Source organism: Canis lupus, chromosome 13 (genome assembly GCF_048164855.1).
Source record: "Canis lupus baileyi chromosome 13, mCanLup2.hap1, whole genome shotgun sequence".
Lineage (NCBI taxonomy): Eukaryota > Metazoa > Chordata > Mammalia > Carnivora > Canidae > Canis > Canis lupus.
The window spans coordinates 57,040,993-57,056,435 of NC_132850.1; the positions used below are offsets into that span (position 1 = coordinate 57,040,993).

The following is a 15,443-nucleotide window of genomic DNA, read 5'->3' on the forward strand; positions in this document are numbered from 1 at the left end:
TAGATGATAAAATATGTAAGCGATCAGAAGATAATTCCCCTTAAAAACATCCATGACACCATGATGCCCTTAAAAAAATGGAATGCAATCATGCTGGTCATGTTATTTTTCTTCTTCTTTTCTTTAACAATCATGACTGTCTATCCATGTTAACACACCTCCAACATCAGTTTAAATGATAGAAGATTAACCATAATATAATTAATATACTATGAACAGTGTGCTATATTCCAATACTTAAGAAAGTACTGTCTCTGAAAATGTGATTCAAACTCTACTTGCTGGGACATGTGGGTGGCTCAGTGGTTGAGCCTCTGCCTTTGGCTCAAGTCATGATCCCGGAGTCCCTCATCGGGCTCCCTGTGGGGAATGTGTCTCTGCCTCTTTCTGTGTGTCTTTCATGAATAAATGAACAAACAAACACTACTTGCTGAAGAATCACCTATAGTGCCCACAGTGGAGACTTGGAGACCCATCTCAGACCTATGTAATCAGGGCTTCTAGGTGGGGGGGGGGGGACCCAGAAATTCACATTTGTCAACAAACTCCCAGATGATATTTATCTCACTAAGATTGAGACTGTCTTATTCACTTTAAAGAAAAGAGTTATTTTTCCCAACACACCAGAATATTTCAGTTTTCTTGAACTTTTCTGCTCTCTGACTTATTTTAGGAGACAACAACGGATGGCCTTTGCAATTTGACAAGTATGTTGCCAATTACTACAGAATGACTTCCTCATATCCCTTTGAGGCACAAACATCTGAATGCTGTAAGTAATCAGTGGCATTGAGTCTCCTTTCCCATGAGTTCAAAGAAAATATCATGTTTTTAAAAGTTACATCCAACATATTTTTATTAAAAAGGTCAATTATAGTTTTCTAAAACAAACTCTATTAGACATGCAGCCTTAATTTGAGAATTTTATTTAAAAGTGACTCAGAGATCTTAAGTTTGAAAGCAATATATATCATGCCAGGTATTGTTGTGAACACAATTAATGTCCCTCAGGGTTGCTATTTTATGGTGGGTTTTTTTTTCACAGTCATTATAGCCTCTGATACCAAGGAAACTGTAGAAACAGAAGAGCAGAGAAGCTGTTTGCATTTCAGTGTTTGCAAGTGAAAAATCTTCTGAGGTCTAAACTACTTTAGAACTACAAAAAAGCCTCATTAATTATAACCTGCTATGCTTAGTCACATACTGAGAATTTCTAAAAACACTGAAGGGGCTGTGGGAGGGTATAACCTCAGGACAGGCTGTGATATTTTAGAACAGGAAGATCTTGTAAATAGCTCCTTTTAAATAAATTTTGTTTATTGTAATAAATTATGCAAATGTAAATTTGTGCTTTAGAGTTATCATTTTGATCCTAGCTTTACAAAACCTTGGTTAAATAGTGGGCGAGTGTGTGTGTGTGGGGGAATCCTTTACTATAATTTTTCCTTTATGTTCTATCACAAATAGTAAAGTATAGCTTTTTTTAAAAAATGTTTAATTTTTTTATCTTCAGTATTCAAATGCGATTAATAAAAAAAATACTAACAGGCCCCAATTTAAGGAAGCATGCATCCATTCTGTAAACCCACAAGCTACTCAGCAATCTGTCTCAGCCTCACATTTTCTCACAGAGACCAAATTACTGAGCATTGAAAGGCTGAAACCTTTTGGGAAAGAAAAAAGGTAACAGACATAATTCAACTGCTAATATCATACAAAAAAATTAATGGATTATGTCATGTTACTGCAAAACATAGATTTTTGTTGTTGTTTGATTAGTCTTTTCATGTCTTAAATTTTAATTGAATATTTTTATATCTCTTTATTCCCAAGTGGGTTTTCAGCAGTTTATAATAGAAATATGACTACCAACAGATTTAAGCCATTAATATAATATATAAGACAAAAATTCAACAGTGAATGGGAAAGAGAATGGGAAGAAAATTTATATAAGGAAATCCTCACTGAGAAGTTCAATAACTGTCCAAAGCTTAGTTCTGAATTTTGTAGTAATCAGGCTAAAGAAGGAAAATAATGGGTAGCAAAACTTTTATAGCCTGGCTTGTAGAGCAAAAACAAACAAATGGGGGGAAAAAAACAGATCAAGTCAGCGAAAGAAATAACTTTTTGCCTAATCCTGAACTTTGGGAGAAATGTGTCCTAAGTGTAACTTCATAGGAAGTTTACATGGCTAACTTCTATATCATTTATACAGTAAATGATATATCAAAAAAATTAACGGTTTTTATTAAAGAACAAATATATAATTTTAAATTAGAGTTCTTTAAAGAGTGCAGGAAGCAGTGGTAATCAATAATTATTTGTCTTTTTCAAGCATAAAAGCAGTATAAAACAGAATGGAAAATATAGTGTAAAATTTGGGGGTGAAACTTAAAGTTCCTATTGCACCACTTTATTGAAATCAAATTAGTATAAGAATTTATTGGAAATTAAACCGAGAATGGTGTATAATAATTCTTGGTTGGGTGAAAGAATGTGAGAAATTCACATTTATAAAGTCACCTCTCAAGAACAATATCATGGAAAATAAATCAATCATTAACCAATATATTTTTAGAGTTTAAATTTGAGGGATATGTAAAGTACAGAAATTTAGAAAGAATTGTTTACTCAACCATAATTTCACCACTCAGAGGCTACCAGCATTAACTTGCTGGTACGTTTGTCTTTTTTAACATTTTTGAAATTTCCTGTACACACCATTTTTATCATGTTTTCACTTAGCATTTTAGCATAATCAGGTATCCATGCCGTTAAAAGCTCTTTTTGAATATACTATATATGTTTAAGTGTCATAATTTGCTTAATCATTCTTCTGATCTTGGATATTTAGGTGTTATTTTTTCATTTTTCCCCATGACAGGTGACCCTGTAATAAACATATATGAATTATCTTAGCTCCATCAATATAAAAAGAAAAAAGATGTTGGAAGTAATGCTAATTTCACTCCCTCCATTTTTACCCCTCCTAGTCTCACACTCAAAACCTTCATCCTCTCTCCCAACCCACACCCTTCCTTCCCCACAACACTCATGTTAGACGTGGCTTTAACTTGGAGACAGAATCAGTTTTCAGATAGCCATAGCCAAAATGGTTACTTACAATCATAAAACTGTTTAAAAGTTCTTGGCGGAGGCTCTGTTTACTAAAAACACAAAACCTAAGTTATGATTTTGATCTCTTGTAACCCCGTAAAATAGTCTGTAGAGTTATTTGGGAGGAGAGGAGGAACACCTGTCCCCTCATAGCTGAGCAAAAGGATATTTACTAGGTCAAAGTCTGTAGCCAATCGTGCTGGTTAGTAGTCATCCACCAGCTTTGTCATAGAAATCTCTACTTTGCCGTTAAGAGAATTTTCTGCTCTCTGAAAGCTTTACTGTAAAGATCAAAAACTAGAAACCTACAAACAAAAAATTCTCATAGAAAGTTTTGTTTGTTCTGTGATATTTTAAAATATTTTGAGTTCTCTATTATCATTTTTAATAGATAAGTATATATACAACATTGTATTTCTGGCTTCTTTGAGAAAGTTGGTTGACTTGGTTACACATGTTCCTATCCTAATGTGGCAACAGTTAGGAGAAGCTCTTCCACTGGGACATAGGGACAAGGCCTACACCTATTTTGTGTCAGTCCCCCATAGACATATGAGTCTGTAACCTCGGCTATACAGGTTAGGGTTTCAAAATAAATGTAGATAGGAAGCACTCCTCATGGCTCTCGTGAATCAACCATTTCCCAGGAAGCCAGGAATCAGACTTTATTACACTGAATAACAATCCTATTCTATTACTGAGCTATATAGGAACACATCATTACCAGTCTCTAAGAGACCTTAGAACAATGGGATCACATCTGTAAGACTATCACTACAGCGCCACAAGATGGCCAAAGGCACACATCCAATTCTCCCTCTTTCCAAAACTAGCAGTGAAAATAGAATGGCTGGCTATGCATAAAAAAAGTTCAGTCCCATAAATGACATTTTAGGCATCCTTACATCCCTACATAAGCAAAAGATCATTTTAAAAGAAATCCTTTAACAAACTCCTGAATTTTCCAGAAAAAAAAATTTCTACCAACACTATAGTCCACACCTAGTTCTTCTTTCTCCCTAGTTAAAAATGACTTAGCCTCTCATTAAGGATTTGACTATGCCATTAATAAATACTTTATTGTTAAGTAGCAGCTTTAATATGGACATTAAAGCCCATCACACACTATCATGTCACCCCTGGACATAACCACTCTCCTCGAGTGAGTAAAAGCAGATGCCTACATTCATTTTGCAACAAATGGAGAACAGTCTGCTATTTACAAAAATGCATGGGCTGGTAAATTGTGTGTTCTTAATGTTTTAACATCATTAACATTAAAAGCGAACTTTGTGAACTTAATTTAGAGCATTGTCCATATTGATTAGGTACAACATACTTTTGTACTAAATAATTTTCTCATAGCTTTTCATTTCTTTCTTTTCATTACCCTCCTCTTCCTGGTCCTTCACTATCCCCATTCCTTATGACTTCCTCCTTATTCAGTGGTCGGTTCTGTGCCCATGCAATGTGTTTGCCGAGGTTTAGAGGTTGACTGTGATGAGACCAATTTACGAGCTGTTCCATCAGTTTCTTCAAATGTGACTCTAATGTAAGTAGAAAAGAATGGCTTCATCCTGACGGCCAGAATAGCGCCTGTAAAATTATAATTAAGGCCTTGTCATTATTAATGCATTTTTATTCAAAGATGATGTCATTGTTCTCGGTCAATTATAATGATTGCTGCTATTTATTTTACATTTATTAAATGCTAGGCCCCACTCTAAATTATTCAATATTTTAATCTATTTAGTCTCTGATAATAATCCTATGGAGTATTTAGATACATTAATGTATTTAGACCCTCATAATAATCCTATGACGTATTTAGTATCGCCGTATTTTATCTAAACAAAAGATGTCATCATTTATGTGCTACTAAAGAAAAAGGCTGCCAGTTAAACTATTATATAGAGTTTTCTTAGTATAAGAATTGACATTTATTGAAAGAGCTCTATTAGACTTTGTTGGAAAGACTCTTATCTATAAAAAAAAAAAAAAAACAAGTGAAATAAACTGGATAAAATATTCCCAGAACTTCACATTTAAAATCTAACTCTTCTGAATCACATTGACTCAGATATATTGATTTTTTTTCCAAATAACTCAAACTTATATATATAAAAGAAAATTATCCTCATAGTAAGTGATTTGTTGATCTAGTACTAATTTGAATTCAACAAACTTTAGCAACACAGTCACACACATATGGCTGAAACTTTTCAAAAGAAATCAGTGGAGGATAGATACTTTAATCCAATGTTTTTGCTGAGTGTTTTGTTTCATCCAGATGTTTAAGTGCCTTATGGCTGACTTTTGAGTATATGAAGACAAAATAGGAGTAATTCTTAAGTTTACAAATATGGGCAAGTCCTGCTTTTGCCAACCCAAACCACATAACACAGCAACTCAATTCCTTGAAATATGAGTTGGAGAGGGCTAGAGCTCAGAGTTCCTGTAGACAATAGTACCATCAAATTAACAGAATCAATTGATAGTGACCTGAAGAGTTTATCCAAATTGGTAATGAGCTAAGAACATCAAGTAGGTTAAACCACACACAAAGGCTTGTTTTCCAAAGAAGGTGACAATCCCACCTGAACTAAGGCTAGCATTCTATCCTATCCTCAGGTCACCGTAGCTCTTTGTCATAGTAATTAGTCAACAGAAAACAATAATAATATTTTATTAGAATAAAATAATAATCTGAGATTCTGTGGAGAGTTTCCATGATTTAAATCCTGACTGGACCTGATCTGTATAAAAACTGAGATGATTTCATTCTATTTGCAAAGAGAAACAGTTATCACCCCCATCACTTTTATCAAATTACCAGAAAATCAAAGAATACCCTGATGCTGCCAGTCTCATTTTTCACTTTCTTACAAGTAAGAATTGAATCCATTCTCCCACAACGTAACTAACCTTTGCATAAGAAAGGAAGAGGGGGAGAGAACTGGAAGTTTGCAAGAAGATAGACAATGACTAACCAAAGAGCACATGCCCCTAAAGAATGCCTGAAAGCATTCTGATTCAAATTAAAATAAAAAACTGTTCTGGCTCAATACATTTATACATACATTCATACAGCCACTCAAAAAGAGGTGTGTACAGTCCTTTGGGCCACCGGTTTTCAGCCCGTGGTATAGAGGAAAAAACGGGATGGAACAACTCCTCATGAAGACAGGCTACAGGAAAGCAAGGGAGAAGGAAGGATCCAAGATGACTTCAGGGTTTCCATCCTGAGTAATACAGTGATGGGAGAATGGGGAGACTTGGTGACAGTAAGTGGGTAAGATTAGGACTGCAATTTTAGATGGCTTTTTCAATTTGAGATTAACAGGTCACTCAACAGAAATTCTCAACAGGCATTTGAAGACGTAGTAATGAAGCTCAGGAGTTTATGTTTATAACACCTTATTTTTTGTTAAAAAATAGCAGCTTCTTGTGCTTTGGGTTGAGCAGCTTGATTCAAGTTGTCCATTTCTATTTTTCTCTGCAGAATTCTGACTCACCAACACACCTTGCCCTTATCTTCATTCAATTCCATAGAAAAAAGGAACCGTAGGCTTAACAGCAAATATATTAAAAGAGTAAATATCAAATTTTATCACTGAGTTCCTGCCATATTTTGAATTGGAACTCTCATAGAGAAATACTGGAAATGGAATAGATCATATATAAGTATCAAAGAAACCAATAATCCAAGTAATATTTATTGAAGTTGGGATTTTTAAGACATTTCTCATAAATGCAATTGAACAAGAGAAACAGACAATATGATTATTTATGCATCGTTCTGGCTTCCTAAACATTAGTTTTGACTGTGTGAGGGCTGCCTATAAGATCCTAGAATTTAATCACTAAACTACATAACCTAATTATCAGAACTTTCTTTATCAAAACTACAGCTAGCTTTGACAATAATAATTAAGATAGTTTCTCACACACACACACACTTCACTTTGTAAAGAGTCAGAATATTATATTTTAAAACACAAGAATTTATCATAGTAAAAAGGTTTTTGGCTTGTCCTACTCAGTGAGGATAACAACACTTACTTTTTTTTGTTTCAACAGGATATCACAAAAATATTGAGAATGCGATTTGTAAAAATATTTTACTTCATTTAGAAAGAAGTAGCCTTTAAATCCTAGGCACCATTAATAAAAAAAACAACTTTCTAAGAAACATTATTTAGGAGTCCTTAAATAAGCTTTCCTTCCCTCCAGAGTAACCTTCCCACTCCGGTGCAATTAGCCTCTTGCTCTTGGATTCTCTCATAGATCCTCACTTGTGTCTCTTTGAAGCACATCAAACATTTCTCCTTCTACTATAGTGACTGTGGTCCTGATCTTCTCTACGAGAAAAAGGGAAATGCCATAAGCTCAACGGAGGCTTAAAACTTGGTTTTTCTATATAATCTCCAAAATTCCCATAAGAGTATAGTAAACTCTAAACACTGTTTTTGAATTGAATTTACAAGAAAATAAATAAAAATAAAACAAGATGCTGGCCTTTTTAGCCCTGGGCTATAAAACTGAAGTTATCGTCCAAAGAAAACTCTCTATTTATAGATAAAATATGTTGTTTGTCACCCAAATGGAGTATAAGCTTCTTAAGAGCAATGATATCCTTTTTTACAAAGTGCAAATGGAAGGCATTCAACATATGTTGAGAAAATGAATGAATGCATGAATGAACACATTTTTAAAAACACACTAAGCTTTCATCAAATTTTTAAGTCAAATTCAAATATTCGACAGTTTATTTTTATACAACACAAACATGTAAACAAGATGTAAAGCAAAACTGAAGAGCCAAGCCACGTGAGAATAATGAGGAAAGCAGGAATTCTCAATTAGCTAACATAAGGAATGAAAGATCCATTTAGTGATAGTCCTTCAGCCTAGAATGATTTCATGAGAGAGTTAGTAGTTAATCAACCTTTGGCATTCATTCATTAAAAAACCACTAAGTGACTGTTATGTATAGTGTTTAAGGACAGTGTTTCTTAAGCTTTTTTTCTTTTCATTATTACCCCCCCCCCAGCCCTTTTAGACATTTTTTTCTATTTGTCCCCTCCTGTGAAATTTTAATATTACAAACATACTGTATATCTGTTTATGTATACCTGTTCTTCATCCACTTAAAAAAGTAAGATTTTTCCCCCCTCCTTGAGAACCAGTTTTCACACCTTGGAGGAACAGCATCCTTATGGAGAATACATGGTCTCCCAGACTCTAGAATAGCATTTTTCAAATTAGATTCCAAAACTGTGTGCTGAGGAGTCTGAGAAACCATTTTGCCTTAAGAAGTTGTGGTAACTGAGTCCTCTTTGCCCATTAAGTATTTCCAAGTGTTTATTCCACAGCAGACAACCTCCAGACAATGTAGTCTATTGCTTACTTAACAAGGAGCATCTTCTCCATCATATTATATAAAGTTAGTGCCAAGTGCATCGTATTATTACAGGTCATCTAGTACAAATTGATGCTTTCACAGTTAAAGAGACCGACAAGGAAAGATTAGAAAGATGATGTATGTGGTTCGTGCAAGGGACTCCAGCTGCAATGGTTTGGATGTTGTTCTGTTTGGTTTGGTTTTTGGTTCTTTAATTTTGTTCCTATTACCTTGCATTGCTTTTCTTAAAAAAATCTATATATATCAAATGTTTAGATCCTTTCCAGTATAACCACAATTATGTGGACCTGGTTTGTGTCAAGCTGCGTATCAAATTGTGACTCAAGGGAAAATCCTTCTATGCAATTTACTAGAAATTGAAATGAAATCATTTATTGAATAAAGACAGTTCAATTGTACTTACCAATTAACAGTTTCCTTCATAATTAATTTTAAGAGGAAGTAAAGGTAGTGGGATGTGAGCAATGAAATACTGAAAAATATAAAATTATTTAGGTTCTTGAATGTGCTTTAAACAGAAAACACTTTTTATTTTCACTTCAAAACTGAGATATTTTCTAGTGTCTGTTAAATAAAAAGAGAAAAGGAAAATGTAACTGACAAGTATTTTCCCAGTTTCATTACTTTTGTGTTTCATCAGAATCACAATGTTGCAATCTAAATTTAAGAAAAGATAAATTTCTTTAATAATACAAAACTGACAGACCTAGTTCAAATGGTACTATGGATATGAGAGTAACATTATGAAATAAAACATTTCCTGAAAGCTGGTGCTAAAGTAAATAAAGTTTATGACTATTTATACTGTTGTAGTTTAAAAGTGAAGAAAAAAACCCTTGAAGAACCACCATTTACATTTATTTCAGGTCGCTTCGGTGGAATTTAATAAGAAAGCTTCCTCCTGATGGCTTCAGGAAGTACCATAATCTTCAGAAGCTGTAAGAAAAAAATCTAATTCCCAATATTAAAATTAACTCACATTGTTTGGGCCTGTCTCTTCCTACTTCTGCTCAGACCAGCACTATACCACTGCTTAACACTAACCCTGCCTCGGGGAAATTACTTAGCTGTTAGCTAGAGACTGCCAGGTAACTGTTTTGAGGACTTCTAGAAGCCATTCTAGAGAAATTGCAGATACTTATTCCCAAGGAAATTGGAGCATGAGTTCTCCTGCCACACACTAGACTGTGAAGAAATTTTTCCCATATGTTTGCCAATTCAATCTCCACCTAAGAGCAAGGCATGGTGGTTCGAAACCCCAGAGCATGTTGTTTGGGAAACTTAATTCCATTCACATGTCTGCCATGCAGGTTAAGTTTTATTTCGGCCTCAAATAGCATCTGACATGCAAGATTCCCATTCGTTCGGCATTTTTGTGCATACTCCAAAAATCCATCATGGCCCAGGTCATGTTCACCTGTTATTTAGTCCGGCTCTGTGACTAAATCATATCATACTTGAACTGATGGGTTTAAATATCCTGTGCTTGAATTTTGCTATCTCAGAATTCCTAATTTCATTTTCATACCTATGTCAGCTTTAGTAATGGTTTTACACTGAAGAAATCTCGCACATAGATATATACCTATACGTTGTTCTTAAAATCGAGAGCAAAATCAGAAGAAAAATTAATCTACTTCATTTGATGAAATGTACTCAAAACTCAGATAATCTGCAAGAAAGTATGTTTCATACTCAAAAATAAAATTTTCAATTAAAATGATTTCAGAACTTTATTCTGAATGTTTAAAAATCAGCAGGGAAGAGCTTTTCAAAATTAGGCCTTATGTAAAAACTTCAAGAGGATGCTTCCTTATTCTGTTTTCTGATTTTTGGAGGCTGAAGAATTTTTCTGATCTGTAGCACCACCTTATGTCCACATGTTTAAAAGGAGTTAGGACTTCAAAAATCAAAATTCAGGTTTATGTAACACAGTAGTTGAGCATTTTTACATAATAAAAATTGAACTAATTTTTTGGAGATTTTATTCTTAAGTAATCTCTACACTTAATGTGAGGCTCGTACCCATAACGGGAAGATCAAGGGTTCAGTGCTCTACTGACTAAGCCAGCCAGGCACCCCAAATTTCTTCTTTTATTTTTTAAGATAGATTTATTTATTTATTTATTTATTTATTTATTTATTTATTTACTTATTTATTTTAGAGAGAGAGAAAGCACATGCAGAGGTAAGGGCAGAGAGAGAAAGAGAGAGAGAGAGAATCCTCAATCCTGGGGCTCAATTCTAGAACACTCAGATCATGATCTGAACTAAAATCACGTGTCAGTCTCTCAACCGACTAAGCCACCCAGGTGTCCCCCACAAAATACTTCTTGAGTAGCCAATTTGTCTTAACTAATAGATCAAAATAGCCTAATTACAAAAAAAAAAAAAAAAACTCTACCTGGTTATTAGAGATACAGCTTTGCTCAACCTCTACGCAATACAGTCTATTAATCATTAATCATTAAAACAGTTAGAAACAAGTAAATACATACTAAAGCTCACTGTGAGACAGATGCATTCCCTACTATGTGATGAGAACCACAGCATGTTCTGTGAAATCGTTAAATGCATAATAAATTTAATAAAAACATTTTTACAAAGTTAGATTTTCTTGCACGTTGGGGAAATGGGAAATCTTTTAGTCAAAATTTCTAATTAACTAAGAATTTGCTTATACTTGAGGGCACTTGGATGTCACAATTGGTTAAGTATCCAATTGTTTGTTTCAGCCCAGGTCACAATCTCAGGGTTATGAGATGGACCAGACTTGGGTTGTGCTCCTCACTCAGCAGGGAGTCCGCTGGAGATTCTCTCTCCCTCTCCCTCTGTCTCTAATAAATAAATAAATCTTTTAAAAAAGAATGTGTTCATATTGGTTTCTTCCTTATTGATCCTAGTATTTATTATAAATAAAATATAAATATATATATATATATAAACTTCAGAACACCCCAAAGGACAATTATGACCTGCACTCAGAACAAGAAGTCAGGCTCGAAGCCCTCTACTGCCATTCCCTACAACCTGGGGCCAGTACATGCAGAAGTGCAAGGCTTTACAAGGGTGCAGTTGATGCAATTGCTTGTGCCCTGGTACCTATTTCCTTTGACCTCCAGTTAACCCAAGGCCGTTCATCCTGTAAGACTCGTTAACTACGTAAGACTGCATTCTTGTCTTGACATGCCCATCTAATTTATACTCTTCTAATCCTGATTCTTTTTACTTCTTTTTTTTTTCTTTTGCCATTAATACTTCCTATAAGCTTCCTCAAACACTTTTTGGAGCAAGGCTTGGGTGTCAAATTAATAAAATTAAAGCTGACTTGTTGGGCAGATTTGTGGCTAACATGGAATCTGATCTCGGGCCTAAAGATGTCACATACTTGTACTTTTGCCAGCACTCTGTTAAACAGTGATCCTTCTATGATACCAGAAAATGTTAAAAAGTCCGACTTCTGGGCCTGTTTGATTACTAAATGCCTTACTGTGCATTAAAGTTTTACTTACAGAAATTCAAATATTAAATTTTAACTATTACAAAATATTACACCATTGTTTATTCTCTTAGTAAAGGTAAAGAAATAATTTTTTAAATGTAAAAGAATGCCATTTTTATAGTCTATGTTCATATTAAAAAATGGTCTTCAACATCTTTTTAAATAACTTTTTTTTTATGTTTAGTTTCTATTTCGCTTGAGGTATTTCATACATATGTGCCTTGTGACTGCTGCTGCTTTAAAGGACACAGTACTCTCCTCTCTTTGGGAGATGAATCTTTTTGCATTATTTTTTAATTAAATAAACCTACACTTCTGATAAAAAATAAAATAAATAGATTTTAAGTATTACATGTTCATCTTTATAACCAGAATTTCTAAATCAAACTTGCCTAATCATACATGACTTCAATAGCAAGACATGATATCTAGTTTCACTAAATTATTTTGTTATGTTTACCTTTTTAAATAGAAACAAATGTTTATTGTGGTAAAATATTTATGATGTAAAACGTACCATCTTCAGGCTCCTGGGTGGCTCAGTTGGTTGAGTGGCTGCCTTCACATCAGGTCATGATTCCAGAGTTCTGGGATGGAGCCCTGCACCAGGCTCCCTGCTCCACGGGGAGTCTGCTTCTCCTTCTGGCTTGTGCTCGCTCTCTCTCTCTCAAATAAATATATAAAATCTTTTTTAAAAATGTACCATCTTAACCAATTATAAGATACATTCAGAGGGATCCCTGGGTGGCGCAGCGGTTTGGCGCCTGCCTTTGGCCCGGGGCACGTTCCTGGAGACCCAGGATCGAATCCCACATCGGGCTCCCTGCATGGAGCCTGCTTCTCCCTCTACCTGTGTCTCTGCCTCTCTGTCTCTCTCTGTGTAACTATCATGAATAAATAAATAAAATCTTTTAAAAAAAAAAAAAAAGATACATTCAGAGCCACTAAATGTATTCATATTGCTGTGCTACCATCACTGCCACCCACCCAAAGAGCTTTTCACATCTTGCAAAATGGAAACTCTGTTTCATTATGGTTGTTTTTTTTTTAATAATTGTGTTAACAGGTGCCTGCAAAACAATAAGATCAGATCCATACCCATCTATGCTTTCAGAGGACTCCACAGTCTTACTAAACTGTAAGTACCAATGCCAGTTAGCTTGCCCCTTCCACGGTGGTCCACCCGCCTGCCCTGCTGCATTCCACAGCAGCCCGGGAAAGGTCAGCTCAGCACGGTGCCTAAGGATGCCAACTCTGCGGGTCCTTAGTTCTTCACATCCTCATCAATACTTCTTATTTTCTGGGGTTTTGTTGTTTGGAGATTTGTTCTTTTAAAAAAAAAAAAAAAAAAAAACAGCCAGGGATCCCTGGGTGGTGCAGCGGTTTAGCGCCTGCCTTTGGCCCAGGGCGCGATCCTGGAGACCCGGGATCGAATCCCACATCAGGCTCCCGGTGCACGGAGCCTGCTTCTCCCTCTGCCTGTGTCTCTGCCTCTCTCTCTCTCTCTCTCTCTCTGTGTGTGTGTGTGACTATCAGAAAGAAAGAAGAAAGAAAGAAAGAAAGAAAGAAAGAAAGAAAGAAAGAAAGAAAGAAAGAAAGAATAAAAATAAAAAAACAGCCATCCTAATGGCTATGAAATGGCATTTCATTGTAGTTTAAAGCAAAGCTTTTTAAAATAGGCTTTCTCAAAGTTCCATTTTTTTAAAGATTTTATTTATTTATTCATGAGAGACACAGAGAAAGAGAGAGAGAGAGAAGCAAGCTCCACTCAGGGAGCCCGATGTGGGACTCGATCCCAGGACCCCAGGATCACACCCTAGGCCGAAGGCAGGCACTAAACCTCTCAGCCACCCAGGGATCCCCTCTCTAAGTTCCATTTCACTGAGTTTTATCAAGCAGCTGAACTGAACCTCCTGTAAGAAGTAATTGCATGGAAATATAACCAAAAATCACATAGATCAACAAGACCCTAAATTCCTTTCAGCCCCCTTGCTTTAAATCCTAATCCAAGAAATTCATTTCAGTCAGAGTCCTAGTTTGTCGTATTAGGTTTGAGACTGAGAAAAGGCTGTCTAATAATTTTCCTAACAAAATGGAGAAGAGCCCTGGAGACTCAAATTCCTGCAGTAGCCATTTTGGGGATACTTGGGTGGATCAGTGGTTGAGCATCTGCCCTCGACTCAGGGCATGATCCCAGGGTCCGGGGATCGAGTCCCACATCCAGCCCCCCGTGGGGAACCTGCTTCTCCCTCTGTCTATGTCTCTGCCTCTCTCTCTTTGTCCCTCATGAGTAAATAAATAAAATCTTAAACACACACACACACACACACACACACACACACACACACACACATACACGGTAACCACTTTTGCCAAGTCCTCTTCCCTTCTATCCCCTCCCTCCTCTTCCGTGTCTTCACAAATCACCTAAAGTCAATACTGGATTCTTTCCCATCAGATTCCTGACTATCTTTCTCTCTAACCCCCATGAATCTGTTCAAAATTTATTATTAAATATCATCTGTTTGATTTAACGTTCAATGCATGTGAAGCATAGTCCAGACGGTTTCATGTTCAATGAATATAAAAAATAGTACCACAAATTCTAGTATCCTCCGTATTTTTCCATGGTTATTCATAGCATCAGAATATTGTTTAGATGTTAAGATGTCACATACTTCTAGGTTATCATAGATAATTAGATTTGCTGTCGATCCATCCATAAATATTCATTAGCCTTTATAGTGTGCAAACATTTCAGCTAGACATCATGGGGAGGTGGCACTGAAATATAAGTCACAGAGGCTGCCTTCTAGCAGCTTACACCTTAATGTTTCAGTAAAGAGCTATGCTACCACTGGGGAGAAGTGTGCCTCTTGTTCTCCAGAAGCTTATGATATAGGGTGGGGAAACAATACAAACATACACACAACAATTAGAGAATGATAAAAGAGATTACTTAATTAAATCCTAAGCCTGTGTTGTTCAGATCAAAACTGGTATTAAGATTCACTGAAAGGGCCACCTGGGTGGCTCAGTGGGTTACACTTCCGACTCTTGATTTTGGCTCAATTCATGATCTCAGGGTCGTGAGATGGAACCCCTTGTCTGGTTCTGTGCTCAGTGTAGACTCTACTTGAGATCCTCTCCCTCTGCCCCTCTCCCTCACTCTTGCAACACATGCGTGCTCTCCCCCCCCCTCTCTAAAATGAATAAATAAAATAAATCTTTAAAAAAAGGATTCACTGAAATGAGTGACCATTTGGGGTCTGGAGCAGTGAAGGATGACTCAGGAAAATATACAAGACTGGGCTAAACAGAAGAGTATAGCAGGAGTGGATCAAATGCTTTTTACCTAGGGGATTGCTACTGGCTTTTAAAGAGACCGGTGAGGCACAT

At 35.8% G+C, this 15,443-nt stretch overlaps 1 protein-coding gene across 5 annotated transcripts in view; it reads left to right on the top strand.

The window, feature by feature from the left end:
• The window catches only part of RXFP1 (relaxin family peptide receptor 1), a 97,850-nt gene that overhangs the window by 52,211 nt on the left and 30,196 nt on the right, over positions 1–15,443 (top strand). For 4 of the 5 annotated variants that reach the window (XM_072773773.1, XM_072773774.1, XM_072773776.1 and 1 more), the window contains 4 exons: positions 674–772; positions 4,564–4,669; positions 9,409–9,480; positions 13,111–13,182. In XM_072773773.1, the coding sequence (XP_072629874.1) occupies positions 674–772; positions 4,564–4,669; positions 9,409–9,480; positions 13,111–13,182 (349 nt within the window). Of the gene's footprint in view, positions 1–673; positions 773–4,563; positions 4,670–9,408; positions 9,481–13,110; positions 13,183–15,443 lie in introns of those variants that run through there. The other variant, XM_072773777.1, reaches the window with a different exon arrangement.